General features: G+C 32.6%; 1 protein-coding gene across 2 annotated transcripts in view; it reads right to left on the bottom strand.

Annotated features, from left to right (window-relative positions):
- Positions 1 to 20,518, bottom strand: part of kuz (zinc-dependent metalloprotease kuz) — a 181,555-nt gene that overhangs the window by 54,484 nt on the left and 106,553 nt on the right. For both annotated transcript variants that reach the window (XM_088269752.1, XM_088269751.1), the window contains exons 2-3: positions 7,246 to 7,457; positions 5,776 to 5,842 (exon numbers count right to left, since the gene is read on the bottom strand). In XM_088269752.1, coding sequence (XP_088125878.1) covers positions 5,776 to 5,842; positions 7,246 to 7,457 — 279 coding nt within the window. The remainder of the gene's footprint in view (positions 1 to 5,775; positions 5,843 to 7,245; positions 7,458 to 20,518) is intronic.

The raw sequence follows: 20,518 nt of genomic DNA, 5'->3' as shown, positions 1-20,518 counted from the left end.
CGTGTTACATTCACCAATTCTACCCGTTATTGACAACCACAGTACTCAAATTCTTGGTAGTTCTATTTATATGAACCAATTTAGAAACCTTGTTCTTGAATCACTAGAACTTCACTAGAGACATCTATTAGTGACATGAAAAGAAGCTTTTTTTAAAAACTGTTATGAGTTAATATTATTTAGATTTTCCTAAGAAAACGTCTCACGAAAGCGGCAAGTTCTCGCAGGGGAAAATTAATGATTATTACAAGGCACTAGTTAGTATGCCACACTTTCCAAAGTAACACTTGGAGGGAGGGGGGGGAGGATAGAGCAAATAGCTTCGATCGCATCGGGGGAAAATATTTTTTAGTACTCCTCATTTTCGCGCAGAAAGAGCTCCTTTGCTAATACTGCATCGATAAATGAACTTCCTCATTAAGTAAGGGCGGATCTCCCTTTTGAAAAGTTCGCAGTATTCCTTTGATATTCAGAAGGTAAAATGTATCCATTAGATATTTTCCAAAAAGGAAGGAATATTTCTAACGAATTTCGTGACGAATACCGCCAGCTGAATTGAGTTATGAAGAAAAAAAATCCGATATAAAGGCGATATTTTAGCCCAAAAAAATATGAAAGAAAAAACTTTAAAAATATTCATATTTCTAGGAGTTACAAAAATTGAGTAGTGTGGTTGTCAATCATGGGTAGAATTGGTGAACATCACACGTGTGTTAAGTGATCACTTGAAGAAACCTGTAAATGTCTAGACGTCCATATTCTTCTTCATCTATGTTGAGATGTCTAAAATGTAAAAAAAAATGGAATAATTATTGTATAATACTAAGATGGCAAATGTAAATATAAACACTCGTTTTTTTACCACTTGAGTTTATTTGATTTTAACGATTAGTTTCGTAAGCTATGCTTCCATCCTCGGGTCTAAATATAAACATAGCTTCCGAAACTATGTCGCTAAAATAAAATAAACTCAAATGATAAATAACACGTGTCTTCTGTTAAATTTCATTATGTCTTACCACAAAGTGAATGCCGAAACAATAAATAAAAGTAAAAAAAGAATTTCATTCATTGATTCGGCAGTCACTTTGTGGTAAAATCTATCCATTTTTAATTAAAGTTTTACTTGGTAAATACCAATATTTCTTTAAATCTACTGCGACACGTGTTTCGATGCATTCCGCATCATTTTCAAACACTGTATGTAGTAAAATAGCAAGATTAAATAATGATGGAAAAAATAACAAAAGTTTGATTTATTTTAATTTTATTTGGGTTAACTACAGCAACATATGTAAAACAAAGCAATTAAAAGATATACATTAAACAAGCCAATTATAGTTAACCACAGAAACATAAAGATTAGTACAAAATATTTAGTGTAAATCTAGAAAATGAATGAATGTGTGTGATGTCGATTCAAGTAGGGACATACATACAATTCTGAGACGCATAGTTTTTAAACATCCTGAGAGGACAATATGCTCACCATTCGACCTTTCAACACAAATTTAAACAAGTTTCGTAGAAGGGGAAATATTTACTGCTGATATAACGGATTTATTTCTAAAGACGGAGGCTGTGAAGCAGAGGTCCGGAGAAGAATTGGAATGGCAAAATCAGCAATGTCTAGTCTGGCGAAGATATGGAAAAATCGGTCCATACTGAGGAGAACGAAAACCCGTCTAGTGAAATCTCTTGTATTCTCCATTGCGCTGTATGGAGTGGAAACATGGACACTGAGGAAAAAGGAAAGACATATGCTGGATGTGTTTGAAATGTGGTGCTGGAGGAGGATGCTGCGCATTCCTTGGACTGCAAGACGCACAAACGTCTCCATTCTCCGCGAACTGTCAGTGACAGAAAGACTCTCCACGACTTGCAGGAAAAGGATTCTGTCTTACTTTGGGCATATCGCCAGAAAGAACGAGAAGAGTCTTGAAAAACTGGTAGTAACAGGTACAGTTGAAGGCAAGCGGGCAAGAGGACGGTCTCCAACAAGATGGACAGACCAAATAAAGGAATTAACCGGATCCTCGCTAAACGCTGCCATCAAGTTGGCCCAGGACCGGGAAGAATGGAGAGGTCTTGTGCACCAAGTGCCTGACATTCCAGAAGACCACGACGCTCAGCATTGAGCAAGAAGATGAAGAAGAAGATAACGGATTATCAATATTGATCGTCAGGCTTCCAAAGTCACTTTCACAAGACAAATGGCAATTAAATCAAAGCGTCAAACTAATGGTTTTATGTCAATCATTGTTAAAGACAATGATAAGGAAATTATTGTGGCAGGATCCATTATGGATCTGACTGGATTTAATTAATTTAGCGGCAACTATAATCTACACGTCTAAATATTTTATATTTAATTTAATATTATAAGATATAGTATTAAACTTGGCATGATAAATTATGCCAAATACTTGAAAGTGGGTAGGTTAGGAGTCGAAACAGTCGGCGGGTATGTATGAGGAGATGCATGAACGTGGAAGAGGCGAAGAATGTTTTCAATGACAGAGTGGTGTGGCGTTCTATTCTCTCTGCCTACCCCTGCAGGGAAGCGGCTGAAATACTCGTTAACTCATCGTTAACGACACAACATTTACACACGTCACATGTAGATGTAGTTTTTGTTTATTTTTGGAAACATTGTTATTTATTTTATTTTTTTGTTGTTGTTTTCTTATTGTTTTTATTTTATTAAAAGTAAAAGAGGTAATGAGGGGATCCCGAGGGGTGGGGACGAAGTGTCGGCCTCTGTCCGTACATCCTCCTCCCCCCTCATTAATTGAATAGAGCAATATTTATTTCTTCAGAAATATTTTGAAAATTTTCCTCTATGTGCAGCTGACAGAGAGTCCCTCAGGACTCTATAACTGCTGCGGGTGGATGGTAGGCTCAGAAAAAAAAAATTGAGATGTAGAAAAATAGCAAAAAATATTATTAGCAAAAATAGAGTCTACATAAGTTGTCCCGTGTATTCAGAAACGTCTGACTTTAACGTCACCTACAGCTATCTATCAGCTAGCTATCTATCAGCTAGCTATCTATGCTTTAGTCAATATTCAAACCCGAAGATGAAAGCATCTGTTTCTTCCAAAACTCTTTGAAATAAATATAACTCAAGTGTTTTCATTTACAATTTCATCATGTCTTACCACAAAGTGAATGCCGAAACAATAAAAAAAAATATCAAACCTTTTCAGTCGGTAGCTTGTTTTTCGTTGCACCTTTTACACAGCCTACATCGTAATGTTATTCCGGCTCGATTTTTATGCAAATGTACCTGGCCCCGCTTGTACGACCAATTTATGGCGCGGGAGGGTGGATCCCGGATTCTGGCAGACAGAACGGGACTCAAACGGTCGGGTCCGGGATACGCTATTCCGGAAGTATTCCTCTCATTAAAACGTGCAGCGGAATATTTAGGAATTTGTTCTTTATCTCGCTCTCGCCAGCAGCGCCGGCTAGGCTAAGTGATGCGATGCAAATGAGCGCAATTTCGCAACTTGGAAATAACTTATGCAAGATGAAGCGTTTGTAATGAAAAATAGTCCGAAGGACGCGGCTCTTGAACGGGGAATTTGAATAATGTCCCTGGTGCACTGTGCGCTAATTGCGACCCGTTGTTGTTTCCGGTCTAGAGTCACGAGTGCAACGGAAGATTAGCAAAAAAGACCAGATTTTACTAAAAATACATTAAAAAAATAAGGCAACTCAAAATAGATGAAGAAGAATATAAAAGTGTATGTATTAACAGGGCTGATGACCTTTCATAGGTTGATTAAGTGATCACTTTACACATCGCTCACTCCTTTCAACAACGTCATTTATCAAAAATCGTCAATTTTCATTTGTGCATGTTTTTGGAATGCCCAGAAAATGTACTTTATCCTAGCAAAAGCGGCATATTTTTAACTTAATATTTACCCGCTACAGAGCAGAAAGTGTTGTTTTTGCATTTGAAGAAAAAGATATTGTTTAATTATTTTTTTTAAATAAACTGAATATTTTTTTCAAATGGAGAAAAAATCTTCAGGTTTTACCTAAAAAGATCCGTTGCACAGTAAAAAGTTAAATAAGTGCTTGATATTTTTTTAAAATACGTTTTATTATATTCTTAAACTTTAAAAACGATCTTCTGAAAAATCAAGTTTTTCGATTTATGACGTTGTTGAAAGGAGTGAGCGACATGTGCAACATTTGTTTCCGGTCTAGGGTCATGGGTGCAACAGAAAATTAGCGAAAAAGAACGGATTTTACTATACATTTATTTTTATGGCATCTTAACATAGATGAAGAAGAATATGGAAGTCTGGCTATTTACAGGACCGATGACTTATCATAGGTTGGTTAAGTGATCACATCCTTACATGCGAAGGCAAACGGTTCCAGGCGGCAGGTTTGTCAATGTGAAGGCAAAAACCATAGAAAAAAATTTTTTTACGTCTCAACATAAGTGAAGAAGAATGTGGAATTGTGGGTATTAAGAGGGCCAGTCATGTTGGTTAAATGATCATTTTACTCACGTGCAACATCCACCATTCTACCCATGATTGAAAAACCACACTACACTAATTTTATGAAATGTGGATGTAAATGAATAAAAATCTCCAACCGTTTACACGTGACGCGTCTTTGAAATTTCACAATCAATTCTCGTTCGATTATCGATTATCAAATAAAAAACCTAAGAAGATAACTTGAAAAATGTTAAAATCAACGTTTTCTTGTACTCTTGTACTGCAAATAATGAGGAATTAAGGCGTCAAATAATAAAAACAAAACGATACAAATCTTTACACTAACATTTAAATAGTGAAATTCGCTTTTTGAATGTAAACCCCGACGCTACGCTACTCGTAAAACCTTATGCTATAAAAGTTTTTATTGCGACAGCCATAAACAGTTCTAATAGGTGACAAATTTTCGCGGACTTGGAATTGGCATACCAGGTCGTCCTTGTCTAGGTCTTTATAATTGAAGAGAATTTGTAGGGTGTATTCTTCCACCTGCAGAAATAAGGGTAGTTGAGTAAGTGGGTTGAGAAAATTGTAGAAGAAAAAAAACTAACAAAATCGTATCGAAACTTCCACAAAATAGTGTGTTAAATTAACTAGATAATATCATAAATATACAAAGTTTATTTGAACGTCTTAAGTTTATTAAAACAAGCAACAATTTTTACAATTTTTTGGACAGCCCTGATCTCCTAAATCAAATAAAGCTTAGCGTGCGTCGAAGAGGTACTAGGCAAGAATCTAAATTCGCAGTATTTGTACATGATGCAAACTATGCCATGTTCTCTCCAATTCCGCGGCTTCACATGTTAGCCAATGCATTTGAAAGTATAGATTTATTTGATAAATTGTTATCCTTCTTGAAGGCTGTACTTTCTCAGCATTTCTTCTCCGTGTTATAATTGATAAATTTAAACGTTGTGTTTCACTCTCTCTCGCTGCTCGCTGATAGTGTGTGAAGGAGACGTGTATTTACCAGTGCTTACTATTTGTTATTTTATTATTATTTTATGTTTAAGACTTTTTATTTCTCTATTAGTGTATTCATTAATGTATTTTTATGTTAGATACTGTTTATACGTATTATGTTAAAGGCATTAGCAATCAATAAATAAATAAATAAACAAGCCTTGCAAAAAGAAGTCTTTTTGGCATACTTATGTTGTACAGAATATGGCAATGAGAATAATAATCATATAAGTAATAAATTTATTATTTTTGAAAAAAAATTATATTTGTATTATTAACATACCCAACAGCTCTCCGTGGTAGATGTGCGAAGTGTCCAAGTCTTGTAATTCTCCAGCGGGACCCTCAATCTGCAAAGTACGCAAAGCATGTTTAATTTTAGACCGAACTTGAAAAATCAATCATTTGTAAAACCCTTGACGACAAACAGCTTAAAATAAGATTTATCGGGACTTATAACATTATGTATTCTTCTTCAAACCCTTATTCGCACCCCAATGGTGCATAGGCCACTGCATCATATAAACGCAGTGTTATCTTGATCGCTAACACATGAAGGAAAGGTGATCAGCCCTCCGCTTCAGGTACCAGTCCAGGGTAATATTGAATAAATATTAGAGTGAAAAACTCACTTACATTTATTTGACCACCCTGAGAATCGAAATTATGTATGACGTAAACAAATTTAAAATACCCATTTTTGCTAACACGGTTTTTCTTATTTGAAAATGAACAAAACTACAAGTGTTTCGATTTGTGACTTACCATATTATTTGAATCACATTGTAAGGACTCGATGACAAACTTAAAATATATTTTTATTTATTACAAAGCATTTATTTTGTAATAAATCAAATAAAAAAAATACACATTTTTGTATATCCGGTTTAATTATTTAAAAAAATAAATGAAACCATGTTTCTTTTATATGTTAAAAAATTACGGACAGAAAAAGATAAAGATAAAATACAATGGACGGCAAAAAAAACACAACACCTCTAGGTCAGGAGTGGCGAACCATTTTTTGTGGCCATGCTAAAAAAAATGCTGGCGTGCCCGGAAAATAGATAACCTGTCAGGGGTGTGGGACCTCCCGCAACAATTTACCACGGGGTTTTACCATCTCTATAGATATACGTTGTTTTATTTAGCTCCATTTAAAAAATTCAATAACGTATGTACGATGTACTATGTAGGAAAAATCAGCATACATAAATTATGATGTTCCGATACATAGCAACGCAAGTAGTTTTGGTTCATAAATAAAATACATATTTAATGCATTTTTTAAATCAAAATGAACACCTAAGTATATATTATGAGTATCTTCATTTTAGCAAAGAACTACCTCCAGGGCGATTCATTGTAATTAAATTGGGGAAAAGGAAAAATGATTGAGAAAACAAATGCTTTTTAATTTTTTTTAAAGATCATCTCACTCCCACTGTTTTAACTGCTGGTGGAAGAGCATGCAATGCTATCGACCCGCAATAGCAGAGGCACGCCACACCAAAGTTGAAGTCGAAATAATTTTACACCTAATTATTTTATATAAGAATACTAACTTCACATATGAAGAAGTACTCAGATGAACTGGATCACACAGAGAACTCTTGTCCAATATCAAGGTTCTGAAGATTCCGTATCTGGGTCACGTATTTCGTGTCACACCTTGTCATTCAGGGATGGATATATACTTTTTAAACGCACTGTACATGTAGAAGCCGCAATTATATAGCCGCGATATGATCACCTTGATATCCTCGCTGAATGTGGACACGTCCCTCTTGAGGCGTAGGTGGAAGTGCTGTCCGTGCGCGCGGAAGCGCACGTGCACGGGCGGCGCGAGCGGCGCGGCCGCCAGCGGCGAACGGCGCGCGCGCGAGTGCGCCTCGCGCACCGCCTGCGCCTCATAGCGCAGCGGCTCGTAGTGAGAGATGTATTCGTTCAGCCTCCGCCGTGATACTGAAAATAAACGAGAAAGAAACACATTATAAACACTTGCGAAATGAGGAATGAAAAGTGGTGGCAATCGTTTCAGAAGTATGTACGTAGATTGTGGGCAGTGGCGTGCAAAAGAGGATTAATTAGGGTAGACAGAAGAGGTAGGTAGTAAGGTAAGCAAGATACTACTTACTAGGGTAGGCAGTAGAGGTAGGTAGTAAGGAAAGCAGCTAGGTACTACTTAGTAAGGTATGGTAGGTACTGGTTGCGTTTTTATGTCAGGCGGGTAAGTTAGGATAGGCACTGCTTTTCTGCCTATATGGAACGCTCGCCCCTGATTGTGGGTAGATAGTACAATATGTCAATATTGTACTGACATTATTTTACGAAAACGACGCTATATTATATATCCGAAACAATAATCTCAACATAGATGTAGAAGTGATTACGGGGATTACGACCGTCATATGCTTGGTAAAGTGATCACTTTACACATTCACCATTCATCACCACACTATTCAAATTTTCGATAAACACAAGAATCAAAAACTTTTAATTAAACGTCTTTGTGAAAACAAATACTACGGTTGTGATATATTTACCGAAAACACAGTTTTTTCCATACAGTACAAATAATTCTTAAAAACTTACAGAACTAAAAGAGCTACATTTACATAGTGCGTCCTTTATGTTAACACATTTTTCCAATAATAAAATTATAATATTAGTAAAAATAAGCATTGATAGTGAGTTCTGTACTTTAGACTTGATTGTAGCAAGGTTAATCTGGGAAAATTATTTTCTCAATTACATGCAAAATTGAGGTATCCAACATTGCATTGTTAGCTATGACACGTAGCTAACTCCTTTCAAGAACGTCATAAATAAAATAAAAACTTGATTTTTCAGATGGTTTTTAAACTTTAAAAATATAATGAAATGTATTATAAATAAATGACGAGCCACTTATTGAACTGAAGGTTTTTTCTCCATTAGAAAAATAACTAGTTTATTTTTAAAAAAATATTAAACAATACCTTTTCTTCAAAATGCAAAAACAACACTTTCTGCCCTGTAGCGGGTAAATATTAAGTTTAAAATATGCCCCTTTTGCTGGGATATAGTACATTTTCTGGGCATTACGAAAACATGCATAACTGAAAATTGACGGTTTTTGATTTATGACGTGTTTGAAAGGAGTGAGCGATATATAAATCACTTTGCCTTAATACTTGTTTAGTATAATGAAGTATTAAAATGTATTTCAAAAGAACAAAAACGATAATAAACAAATTACATAATAACCCTATAACGCTAACCGTATTTTATTTCAAAACAAAATTAAATTAAAACAATAATATTAACATATTTTATTCATTTGAAAATTTAAAATCTACGTAATTTGAATTATGGAAAGAATTTATTTATTGCAAGATTTCAGAGATAATTGTAAAAAGTTGAGAGGTTGGAGAAAAATAAAAATTTTCCACGATCTGTACCGCCAAAAATGTAATTGAAAAACATTATGTGATGAGAAGCCGAGGAAACACGTTCAGGAATGACAGAATTTGTGTTATCTAAACCACGAAAGGGAAAACATAAAAAAAAATCTCGGAATTCTTCTCTCGGGTATGAAGCGCACGAAAAATTGAATATTTTTACGAAAAGGAAAAACCATGCCCACAAATAGACAATTTATTCAGTTTTCACTGAAGGCGATTCGGTCAGATACAAAATAGATGTTATATTATGTGGATACGTTTCGGAGTGAAGTTGGTACACGTTTAAAAAAATTCCTGCTAACATCTTATATTTTTGCGTGATGTAATAAACGTATATATATATATATATATATATATATATATATATATATATATATATATATATATATATATATATATATATATATATATATATATATATATATATATATATATATATATATATATATATATATATATATATATATATATATATATATATATATATATATATATATATATATATATATATATATATCATGTTTCCGCCTCAATAGTGTAATGGTCAGCACGCTTGGTTACCATACTGAAGGTTGCGGGTTCGATTCCCAGGAAGGGTCAAATAAAGTGATTCTTTCACTCTTATATTAATTCAATATTACCCTGGACTGGTACCTGCATCGGAGGGCAGATCACCTTTCCATCGTGTGTTAACGATCAAGGTAACACTGCGTTCATATGATGCAGTGCCCTATGCACCATTGGGTGCGGATAAGGGTTTGAATTGAATATCATATACATTATTATTATCATTATTTATATTCAGATACTGGATTACTGATAAAGACCCTCAGGTATGGAAAACATGTTAAACTTAATTAAAATTAAGTTTATTTTTACAGTATTCGAAATAACCGAGTAGTTTTCAGATTTACCGCATGTTTCTTAAGGGGGATAAAATTAATGCCAACCCTCAATTTAATATTAGTCTAATAAGTAAAATAGTAAAAAATTAACGTTATGCATATTTGTGTGTACGAGTATAGGCGAATAAAAATATTTACCATTCCGGAAATATGATCTTTTAATGTTACCGACAAATCGCTCACTCCTTTCAACACCGTCATATATCAAAAAACTTGATTTTGCAGGATATCGTTTTTAAAGTTCAAAAATATAATAGAATATATTAAAAATAAATATTGAGCCATTTATTGAATTTTTTACAGAGCAACAGGTAAAACCTGAATGTTTTCTCTCCATTTGATAAATATTTAGTATATTTAAAAAAAAAATAATCAATACTTTTTCTTCAAAATCCAAAAACAACACTTTCTGCACTGTAGCGGGTTATTTAAATATTAAGTTGAAAATATGCCGCTTTTGCTGGGATATAGTACATTTTCTGGGCATTCTGAAAACAAGCACAACTGAAAATTGACGATTTTTGATATATGACCTTGTTGAAAGGAGTGAGCGAAATAGCTACTTCGCAGAAGGTGCAAAAACTAACTTTTTTTCATTGGGAAAGGCGTTATGTTTTCTTGATATCATTTAGAGTGAAATGACGTCTATGGAAAAGTTTCATAAAATTATAAGCCCTCCATTATTTAAACAGAATTAAGCTCACCGCCGGGGCTTCAAGAACAGGCTGTCTTTTACATAAAATATTTTCTTGAAAGCCTTATTCTCCTTTCCGTTGCGTTTATTTTTGCACTCTTTACGTTATTCATTTTCATGAAATGTCTCTTACCACTACCATTTTCTCTAAATTCTTAATCTCCCATCAATAACATGGCATTATACAGCATGGTTACAATTTTAATACTGCGCTTACGTTTGTTTTCTTTAGATAAGATAAATATTTGCTTTCACGGTTTACAGAAATATTATAATTTCTTACTTTTTCCGTAGGCGTTATTAAAAATAGAAATGAAGTTTTGTTGAGTGGGTTCGAACTAAGAATCTCTTAATCAGAGCCCACGACACTAACCACGGGACCACAATACGACAATGTATTACAAAAAGTTAAAAAATAATGTGTTTTTTCATTATAAAATTTATTGCAATTAAAAAATCGACATATATATATATATATATATATATATATATATATATATATATATATATATATATATATATATATATATATATATATATATATATATATATATATATATATATATATATATATATATATATATATATATATATATATATATATATATATATATATATTGTGTATTATACGGACAATAAAAAGTTCATCTATCCAATAAGCGTCATATGCACTATGAGTGGTGAGTAGTATAAATAAGAGTTCATAATATTCAGAATTTGAGCGACATGTGAGTGTAATGTTCTTGCGATGGCTTTGAGTGTCTTTTTTTTCTTCTCTTTTTTCCTACACTTAATTTGTATTAATATTTTTATGTTATGTTTATTATATTTTGCCCTTCTTTCAATATGTTTTATATTGTGTCATGTACTTACGTTCCATTACATTGCTGTACATACAAAATTATTTTCTTATATTCTATATATAAAGGCCTTACAGACGTATGGTTGCACCAACAATAATAATAAAATAATATAATAGATACACGCCTTAAAGATTTCAACCCGATCGAAATTTATTTCTACATTTCATACGGTCGCTCGAAATCGCTCAAACACGTTCTTGGCAACATGAAATGGGGTTTCTAGGATCCAAATAAGAGGTGCACATTAGCCTCCTGCCGTAAAAATGCATTTGCCACGGTCGGAAGTAATCTCTCTCGGCTTTGCGGAGGCGTTGACCAGAAGCCAGGCAAAAGGTCTTGCGAGATATAAAATGGCTTCATACCTCACACGTGCAGGGGAGGCGAGGAAGCATGCAACTCGCCTTAAACGAGGTAAAAGGAAGGAGGTTACATGTTACATCCGCACTTCCGGACCGAGCGTATATGTAGGAACAAACTAAACGCTGAGATTAATGAAACTAAACGTTACGTAAGATCGAAAACACATTCGACCCTTTCTCATCGGAATTAATTACCTCCTTTTAGCAATGTCGTGTGAAGATGGCTCCAGTGAACTCACACATAAAACGTCATGGGATTTATGATATATATGTAGGAGAAAAATTTGAGTTGTGCGATTGTCAATTACGACTAAATGTTTTCACCTTCATTCTATCATCTATTGATCATGCAAAAAATAGCGCACGTTTACTGACCGAAAAAAAAATACACAGGACGATTTTCTTTTCAAAGAAGATCTAATAGAAAAAAAAACAAGTAACCTGATTGCTCAGTTTAAAGATATTAAAAATAACACTCGACCTGAAAGATTTAGTAAAAATATTATAAAACTTGATCTCATCCAAGTAAATAGCAAGTAACCTGATTGCTTAGTTTAAAGATATCAAAAATGACACTCGGCCTTAAAGAGTTAGTAAAAATATTATAACCTGATTGCTTAGTTTAAATATATTAAAAATGACACTCGGCCTTAAAGAGTAAGTAAAAATATTATAAAACTTGATCTCATCCAAGTAAATAGCAAGATTGCTTAGTTTAAAGATATTTAGAATGACACTCGGCTTTAAAGAGTTAGTAAAAATATTATAAAACTTGATCTCATCCAAGTAAATAGCAAGTAACCTGATTGCTTAGTTTAAAGATAATTAGAATGACACTCGGCTTTAAAGAGTTAGTAAAAATATTATAAAACTTGATCTCATCCAAGTAAATAGCGAGTAACCTGATTGCTTAGTTTAAAGATATTCAGAATGACACTCGGCTTTAAAGAGTAAGTAAAAATATTATAAAATTTGATCTCATCCAAGTAAATAGCAAGTAACCTGATTGCTTAGTTTAAAGATATTTAGAATGACACTCGGCTTTAAAGAGTTAGTATAAAAATATTATAAAACTTGATCTCATCCAAGTAAATAGCAAGCAACCTGATTGCTTAGTGTAAAGATATTAAAAATGACAGTCGGCCTTAAAGAGTTAGTAAAAATATTATTAGATAATTTTATCTAATCCAAATGAATTTTGTGAGAAAAATGATCGCAACTTGCATTGTCTCGTTGCTTCATAATTTGAATAGTGCAAAAAACGTTAAATCGTGTTAATCATCATTACGCGATATCCACCGCGAGTATTCGTGACTGAGATTTTCAACGTTGGTGACGTAAGCCGTAGTATACTTCCGGATCGGGAACTCAAAAGTTGGTAATTATCTGATTATGTTTGCGCGGAATCGGTCTTTAATTGCCGACATAGATTTGGGGCGAAAATACCCACACCTCAACCATACTGCAGATACTATGAAATCGCGTGGAATGACGAGGCCGCGAGGAAAACCGCAGAGTAACGAACAATGTTTAACTAATTTGATAATGCATCAATCAGCAAGATAAGTTCGTACGAATGAAAACGTGTATTTAAATAATAGTAATTTATACAAAATATATTCAATATTACTTGGTTCACAATATTTTTAGGATGTCTAAATCTTTGCTGAAGAATTCTTTGTGGAATCCTACTATGGTGTTTTCTTTACATGCGTTAATAAAGATATTTCAAATACTTATTGATTTGGCGTATAATTTGTAGAACTCCATTTTAATTTATGAATTAATTTTAAATCAAACACAGATTTTTTGAGTCTACTAATTTAGTAGACTCAAAAAATCTGTGTTTGATTTAAAATTAATACATATATATTTCAAATAGCATTGAACAGAGTGAATGGTGCACTAAAATCAGTTTTAGCAAATAAAAATCTATCAGCGGAAGCTAAACTGGCAGTACACAATGGAGTTCTGGTTCCAACCCTAATGTATGGAAGCGAAGCATGGAGTTGGCAAAAGAAGGATGAAAGCAGACTGAATGCAGTCGAAATGCGATCGCTCAGACGAATGTGTGGCAAAACGATGTTTGATAGATGTTCGAATGATGAAATAAGGAAAGAATGTAAGGCTGAGATAAGCATTATCGATAAAATTAAGAAAGGTGTGTTGAGATGGTTTGGACATGTGGAGCGTATGAGTGAAGAAAGAACGGTTAAACAAATTTATGAGGCGAATGTAGTTGGAAAAAGAAGCAGAGGACGACCGAGGAAAACTTGGCACAATCAGGTATGTCAAATACTTGAAAGCGGCCGGGTCAGGAGTCGTAATAATCGTCGGGTATGTATGAGGAGATGCTTGAATGTAGAAGAGGCAAAGAATGTTTGCAAAGACCGAGTGGTTTGGCGTTCGATTCTCTCTGCCTACCCCTGCGGCGAAGCGGCGTGATGGTTAGTTAGTTACTTATTGTAGATCTCGTAAAAACCTTAAAAATAACTTGCATGTATATACAGCTAATCAAAATTTAAAAAATGCGGTTTAAATAGTGGGCAAAGTAGTGAACGTTATACAGTGTATGAACTTATCACTTGAACCAGAGATTGAATGGTCCTGTAAATTCCCAGGCTTCTATATTCACATTTTAGTACACTTACTATATTCGTTTATCAACAGCATTAATCCATTATGTTTCATTAGAATACCGCCAATACTATTATTTTATTTGGGTATTATACACCTATCGGAAAATTCTAAACCGAAGAATAGAATAATTAAGTATTTTTAATAATGCGTAGTACTGAATCTAAAACAATTCATGTCATTGTGTATTGTGTGTATTATTAAAAATATGTAATTAAATATGTTCAAATCATCTTGAGTGCGTTTCTACAAAATACTAGTTTCACTAGTTTCTAAAAAAAGTTATTTCTATAGTTTGAGTGTGTCTAAAAAAGAGTTTCTGCTCAGTAAAAAAAGCTTCTTCATCTCACCAATAGATGTCTCTTGTGAAAATTCTAGTGATTCAAGTACAATGTTTCAAAATTGGATCATATATATAGAACTTCCAAGAATTTGAGTAGTGTGGTTGTCAATCATGGGTAGAATTGGTGAATGTTACACGTGTGTAAAGTGATCACTTAAACCAGACTTTGACGGTCGTAGGCCCCGTAAATGCCTAGACATCCATATTCTTCTTCATCTATGTTGAGATGTCAAAAAAATAATATCTAAATGCTAGTAGCAACTATCTAGCGTACATCTTAATAAAGGGTTTCTGACAAATAAAAGCTTCCCCAATCCAACCAAAGATGGCTGTTGTGAAGTCGATTAACTGATTGATTGATGATATATGTACGAGTTCCAATAATTTGAGTAGAGTGGTTGTCCATTATGGGTGAATGTTACATGTGTATAGAGTGATAACTTAACTAGCCTAAGACAGGTCATAAGCCCTATAAATACCCAGACTTCCATATTCATTGTCATGTACGTTGAGATGCCAAAATGTAAATCTGTCCAAGGTTCATTTTTTTGTATTAAAACATCCGGTATTTTTCTTCGTCAATATGCATGCAGATATCAGTGATTCGATATCCGACGAATAGTTTGCACACAACGGGAGGCAGCTCTAATACTACTTAATTCCAGCAATCGACCCACTCCTTAGCATTGTCATACCATTTTCCACAGCAAACTGGAATGGCGTCATGCAAAGAACCAGGATAGAAAACAAATTAAAACTCGCAGCGGAGATTTTTGCAATCGAGTGAAATAAATTAGAGCAACAAAAAGAAAAGTAATCGTATTTTTTTTTGTGGCAAAGACGAATGTCCCGCACAGATTTAAAATTTATATTACAAATTTGATGAATTAAGTAAAGGAAAATAGGTATTTATATTAAAAATAATTTATTTTTAGAACTAAATTGTACAAATTTGATATTAGATATTAGATATTACAAATTTGATGAATTAAGTAGAGGAAAAAAGGTATTTATATTGAAAATAATTTATTTTTAGAACTAAATTGTACAAATTTGATATTAGATATTACAAATTTGATGAATTAAGTAGAGGAAAATAGGTATTTATATTGAAAATAATTTATTTTTAGAACTAAATTGTACAAATTTGATATTAGATATTACAAATTTGATGAATTAAGTAGAGGAAAATAGGTGTTAATATTGAAAATAATTTATTTTTAGAACTAAATTGTACAAATTTGATATTAGATATTACAAATTTGATGAATTAAGTAGAGGAAAATAGGTATTTATATTGAAAATAATTTATTTTAAGAACTAAATTGTACAAATTTGATATTAGATATTACAAATTTGATGAATTAAGTAGAGGAAAATAGGTATTTATATTAAAAATAATTTATTTTTAGAACTAAATTGTACAAATTGAGATTGTATGGAAGATCCTAACCGGATTATTTTACACACTGATAGACGCCAGAAAACATTAAGACTTTATTTATTTACACATTTAAAAATCACATCTAGGGTTTTTACGATATTGTTGATGTAAAGGTATCGTCGAATCAATGGGTTCGGCGCAGGGTAAACCTTATTGAAAATTTCGCGAGTACTAAACAAAAATAAGCTAAAAATCTGTAGAGGGCGCGAGGACCGAGGACACGGAACAAAGGAATATTCCGAATATCCGTAGGAGACAAGTTCACCCCCTCCCCTTGTGGTGGGAAAAGGGTGGCGTGCATATTGCCCCGCATTGTAAACAGGAGACAGAGAAGGAATCCAGACCAAATAAAGTGCTGCACAGCTCATAGCTTTACCACACGACAGAATAATTTTAATAAAGATAACATTTACTAAATACATTTAGAATTTTCTTTGTCTGGGAATCGTAAGCGAGACATTTTTATTTGTTGTGTATATGGTATAATACCAAGTTAAAATGACTTTTTCTGAGACAATTATTTTTTAGACCTATAGTTCATAAACCGTCTTGCGTTCTAAAAGTAGTTCATAAAACGTTATTTTCTTCGTCTGGTAATTGTAAGTATGACATTTATATTTATTGTGTGTATGGATCTTATACCGAAACAAGTTGCAAAGGCTTATTTTGAGACTATTGCGTTCTAAACCTAGTTCATAAAACGTCTTTTAGGTCTTATATGCTGAATATTATGTGCCTTTATTTTATGAAACAATAGATGAAAAAGAATATGGAAGTCTGGGTATTTACAGGGCTTACGATCTGTCATAGGCTGGTTAAGTGATCGCTTTACAAACGTGTTACATTTACCATTTCTATCCATGATTAATAACCACAGTACTCCAGTAAAACTTAACAAGTTATCAAGAAAAACTTAAATAAAAAATATACAATTTAGTTTCACTGACTTAACTGAGAATGGAATACTCATGCGCGGTGGTAACTGTGACTGCTGACTGAGTTACAAAAACAGATTTTTATTGTCAAAAATGTATTGCTCATCGAACTTTTCATGAAAGCTTCTTCGTACAATCGCGAAATCTTATTTTCTTTACAACCGAAATGCAAGAATTTTTCCTCCTGTCAAAAGCAGTACTGCAATATTTCCATCATCCGTTATTGAGTATGCAAGAGTACTCCGGGAATGCAGAAAGGCTCTATGTGCAGTGTGCAACGGGAAGGTACAAGTTCGGTAGTACCCTAGGTCGTTTCCTATAGCGTTAAGCGCGAAATGAAAAAGCTGCATTCTGCGAAAATGCATTTCCCATTTACCGAATCCATCACGTCGAACTGCGCAATAGACCTTTAGCCCGTAGACGTGGATTCCACTCGGAACGCCTGTAAATTCTTCTAGCAATATGCAATTTATATTACCCATGGTAATGCACTTCTGGTCAATGCGGAAGCTAAATTTGGATGTATTCGGAAAATATGAATTTTCGATAATTCAATTCGTTGAACAACAAACAAGACAAAAATATCAAAATCTTTTAGTACACAACCATGATACACGATTTACACACAACGAAGGTTTGATAGTCCCAAGAATAAACAATAAATATGAGAGTCGAACACTGCAAATAATCGTTCCGAACATTTTTAATTTGCTGCCGACGGATGTCAGAGGTCAAAATAAAATATGGAACAAAGGCAAAATAAATGAATGGGTAAATGATCAAGGGTTAATTTTATGAAAATTGTAAAATGTATATATTCTTAACTTTTCTCTCTTTTTTGTGTGTATATTACGTTAAAATGGTTAAAAACTGTATTCAAAATGAACTGCACTAACAAGACACACAAGGTGGCTTGGCTTGGTGGGTCTTAACATTTTTTTTTAATATGTTTAAAATTGTTATTTAAAAATATATATACAATTAATGATGAAAAAAAAAAAAAAAAGTTCCGTTCTGAAAAATACTGATATTGAATAACAAAGTATATTTTGACTCCACTGGAGTCAATCTAATATCTGTGAGTGTGATTTATATATATAAATATATAAATATATATATATATATATATATATATATATATATATATATATATATATATATATATATATATATATATATATATATATATATATATATATATATATATATACATATATATATATATATATATATATATATATATATATATATATATATATATATATATATATATATATATATATATATATATATATATATATATATATAAATATATATGTATATATATATATATATATATATATATATATATATATATATATATATATATATATATATATATAAATATAATAATATCAATTAAATAAGCATATTTTTTCAGTTTAATTACACTCTCTAGAGTTGCAAAATATCATAAAAGTAAAAACTTCCTAGCTTCAAAATTCGGCTTGAAAATGTAGCCTGCATAAATTATTTGAAAAAAAATGGAAACTTGAAACATAGGGCTAAACTTTTGGCGATTAGTAATTCTTAAAACTTTACATGAGATATTTCACCGGGGATGTTAAATAATGTTACGATATTTTATTAGAAATATTATATAAGAAAGAGACCAGAATACATTAACCGTGGAAACGTGAAATTTAAAATTATCCATGTAACAAGGTAGGGAGGGGGGACATAGATTCAAATAAACATCTTTCTAATTTAATATTGAGAATACAAGATTGATAACATAAAACGACAACTGTTTAAGACGTTTAAAAAATAATATAAAAATGAAACTTTAACAAGAGAAATTTGTAGTTTTACAAAGTTTTGAAGCTTGTGTTTCCAGCGCAGTATATTGTTAGTAGGTAGTTTAAGGTAATATTTTTATTTTTAATTAATGTATTACTCAGTAAATACCACTTTTAGTATTTACTAAGTGGTATTTCAGCTGTCCAAACTTAAAACACAGTAAGGAACATTTTTTTTGTAGTGCGTTTTTTTTGCATTTTTGGACTAAGTAGAATCTATTTAGTCCAAAAATGCAAAAAAACGTACTTCAAAAAAAATGTCCCTTACTGTGTTTTGAGTTTGAACAGCCGATTTGCTACTGAATACATTAGTTAAAAATGGATAGATTTTACCACAAAGTGACTGCCGAATCAATTAATGAAAGTAAATTTTTTTGTGACAAGTAAAACGTATAAGGACCATTTTACTTACTAAAATATTAATATGACAGGTATTATTTCAATATGAATTATTCTTGAAGTTATAATATACTAGATATTTTCTTCATTTAGCTAATTACCACACTTCAGTTTAATAACTAAACAATAAAATACAATGAGACGGTAAATATGGTATATATAATAAAATAATTTTATATTCCTCGTTTAGCTTTGCGGATATAATGTTGACATGCTGCGTTTTCGAGAATACTTAAGTATTTAAAAGAGGCAAATATATTTTTTAAAGACACTTCCACTTTTTGTATAACTCACTTCAAAAAAATTAAACTAACTAACCATCAAGCTGCTTCACGCAGAGGTAGGCAGGAAAACAGAACGCTTTACCACTCTGTCTTTGCAAATATTCTTCGCCTCTTCCACATTCACGCATCTCATACATATGCGCCGATTATTTCGACTCCTGACATTGGACAAATTTGAATGTGCCAAGTTTTTCTTGGTCTTCTTCTGCCTCTTTCTCCAACTACATTCGCCTCATAAATTTATTTTACCCTTCTTTCCTCACTCACTCGTTCCACATGTCTAGACCATCTCTACATACTAATAAAACTAATCGATGCATTCCTTTTTATCAAACCTCTATTTCACGTTAAAAATAACCAAAAAAAATGATCGTGTCCGTTCAGCCAACTATCCATTTGGACAAGTATCTATGTGGTCAAGTGTTCTTTGGCTAACTATCTTCAAGTTAAACATAATGAGAAAAAAAATCCTATTTTGTCCGTTCAGCCAAGTATCCATTTGGACAAGTATCCATTCGGTCAAGTGTTCTTTGGCTAACTATCTTCAAGTTAAAAATAATGAGAAAAAAATCCTATTTTGTCCGTTCAGCCAAGTATCCATTTGGACAAGTATCCATTCGGTCAAGTGTTCTTTGGCTAACTATCTTCAAGTTAAAAATAATGAGAAAAAAATCCTATTTCTCCGTTCAGCCAAGTATCCATTCGGCCAAGTGTTCTTTGGCTAACTATCTTCAAGTTAAAAATAATGAGAAAAAATCCTATTTCTCCGTTCAGCCAAGTATCCATTTGGACAAGTATCCATTTGGTCAAGTGATCTTTGGCTAACTATCTTCAAGTTAAAAATAACGAAAAAAAAATATCGTGTCCGTTCAGCCAACT

This window comes from Brachycentrus maculatus, unplaced genomic scaffold (genome assembly GCF_059751285.1).
Source record: "Brachycentrus maculatus isolate JH-2025_06_01 unplaced genomic scaffold, ASM5975128v1 h1tg000362l, whole genome shotgun sequence".
Classification (NCBI taxonomy): domain Eukaryota; kingdom Metazoa; phylum Arthropoda; class Insecta; order Trichoptera; family Brachycentridae; genus Brachycentrus; species Brachycentrus maculatus.
The sequence above is the reverse complement of the archived record's forward strand: the minus strand, read 5'-3'. Positions and strand labels throughout refer to the sequence as shown.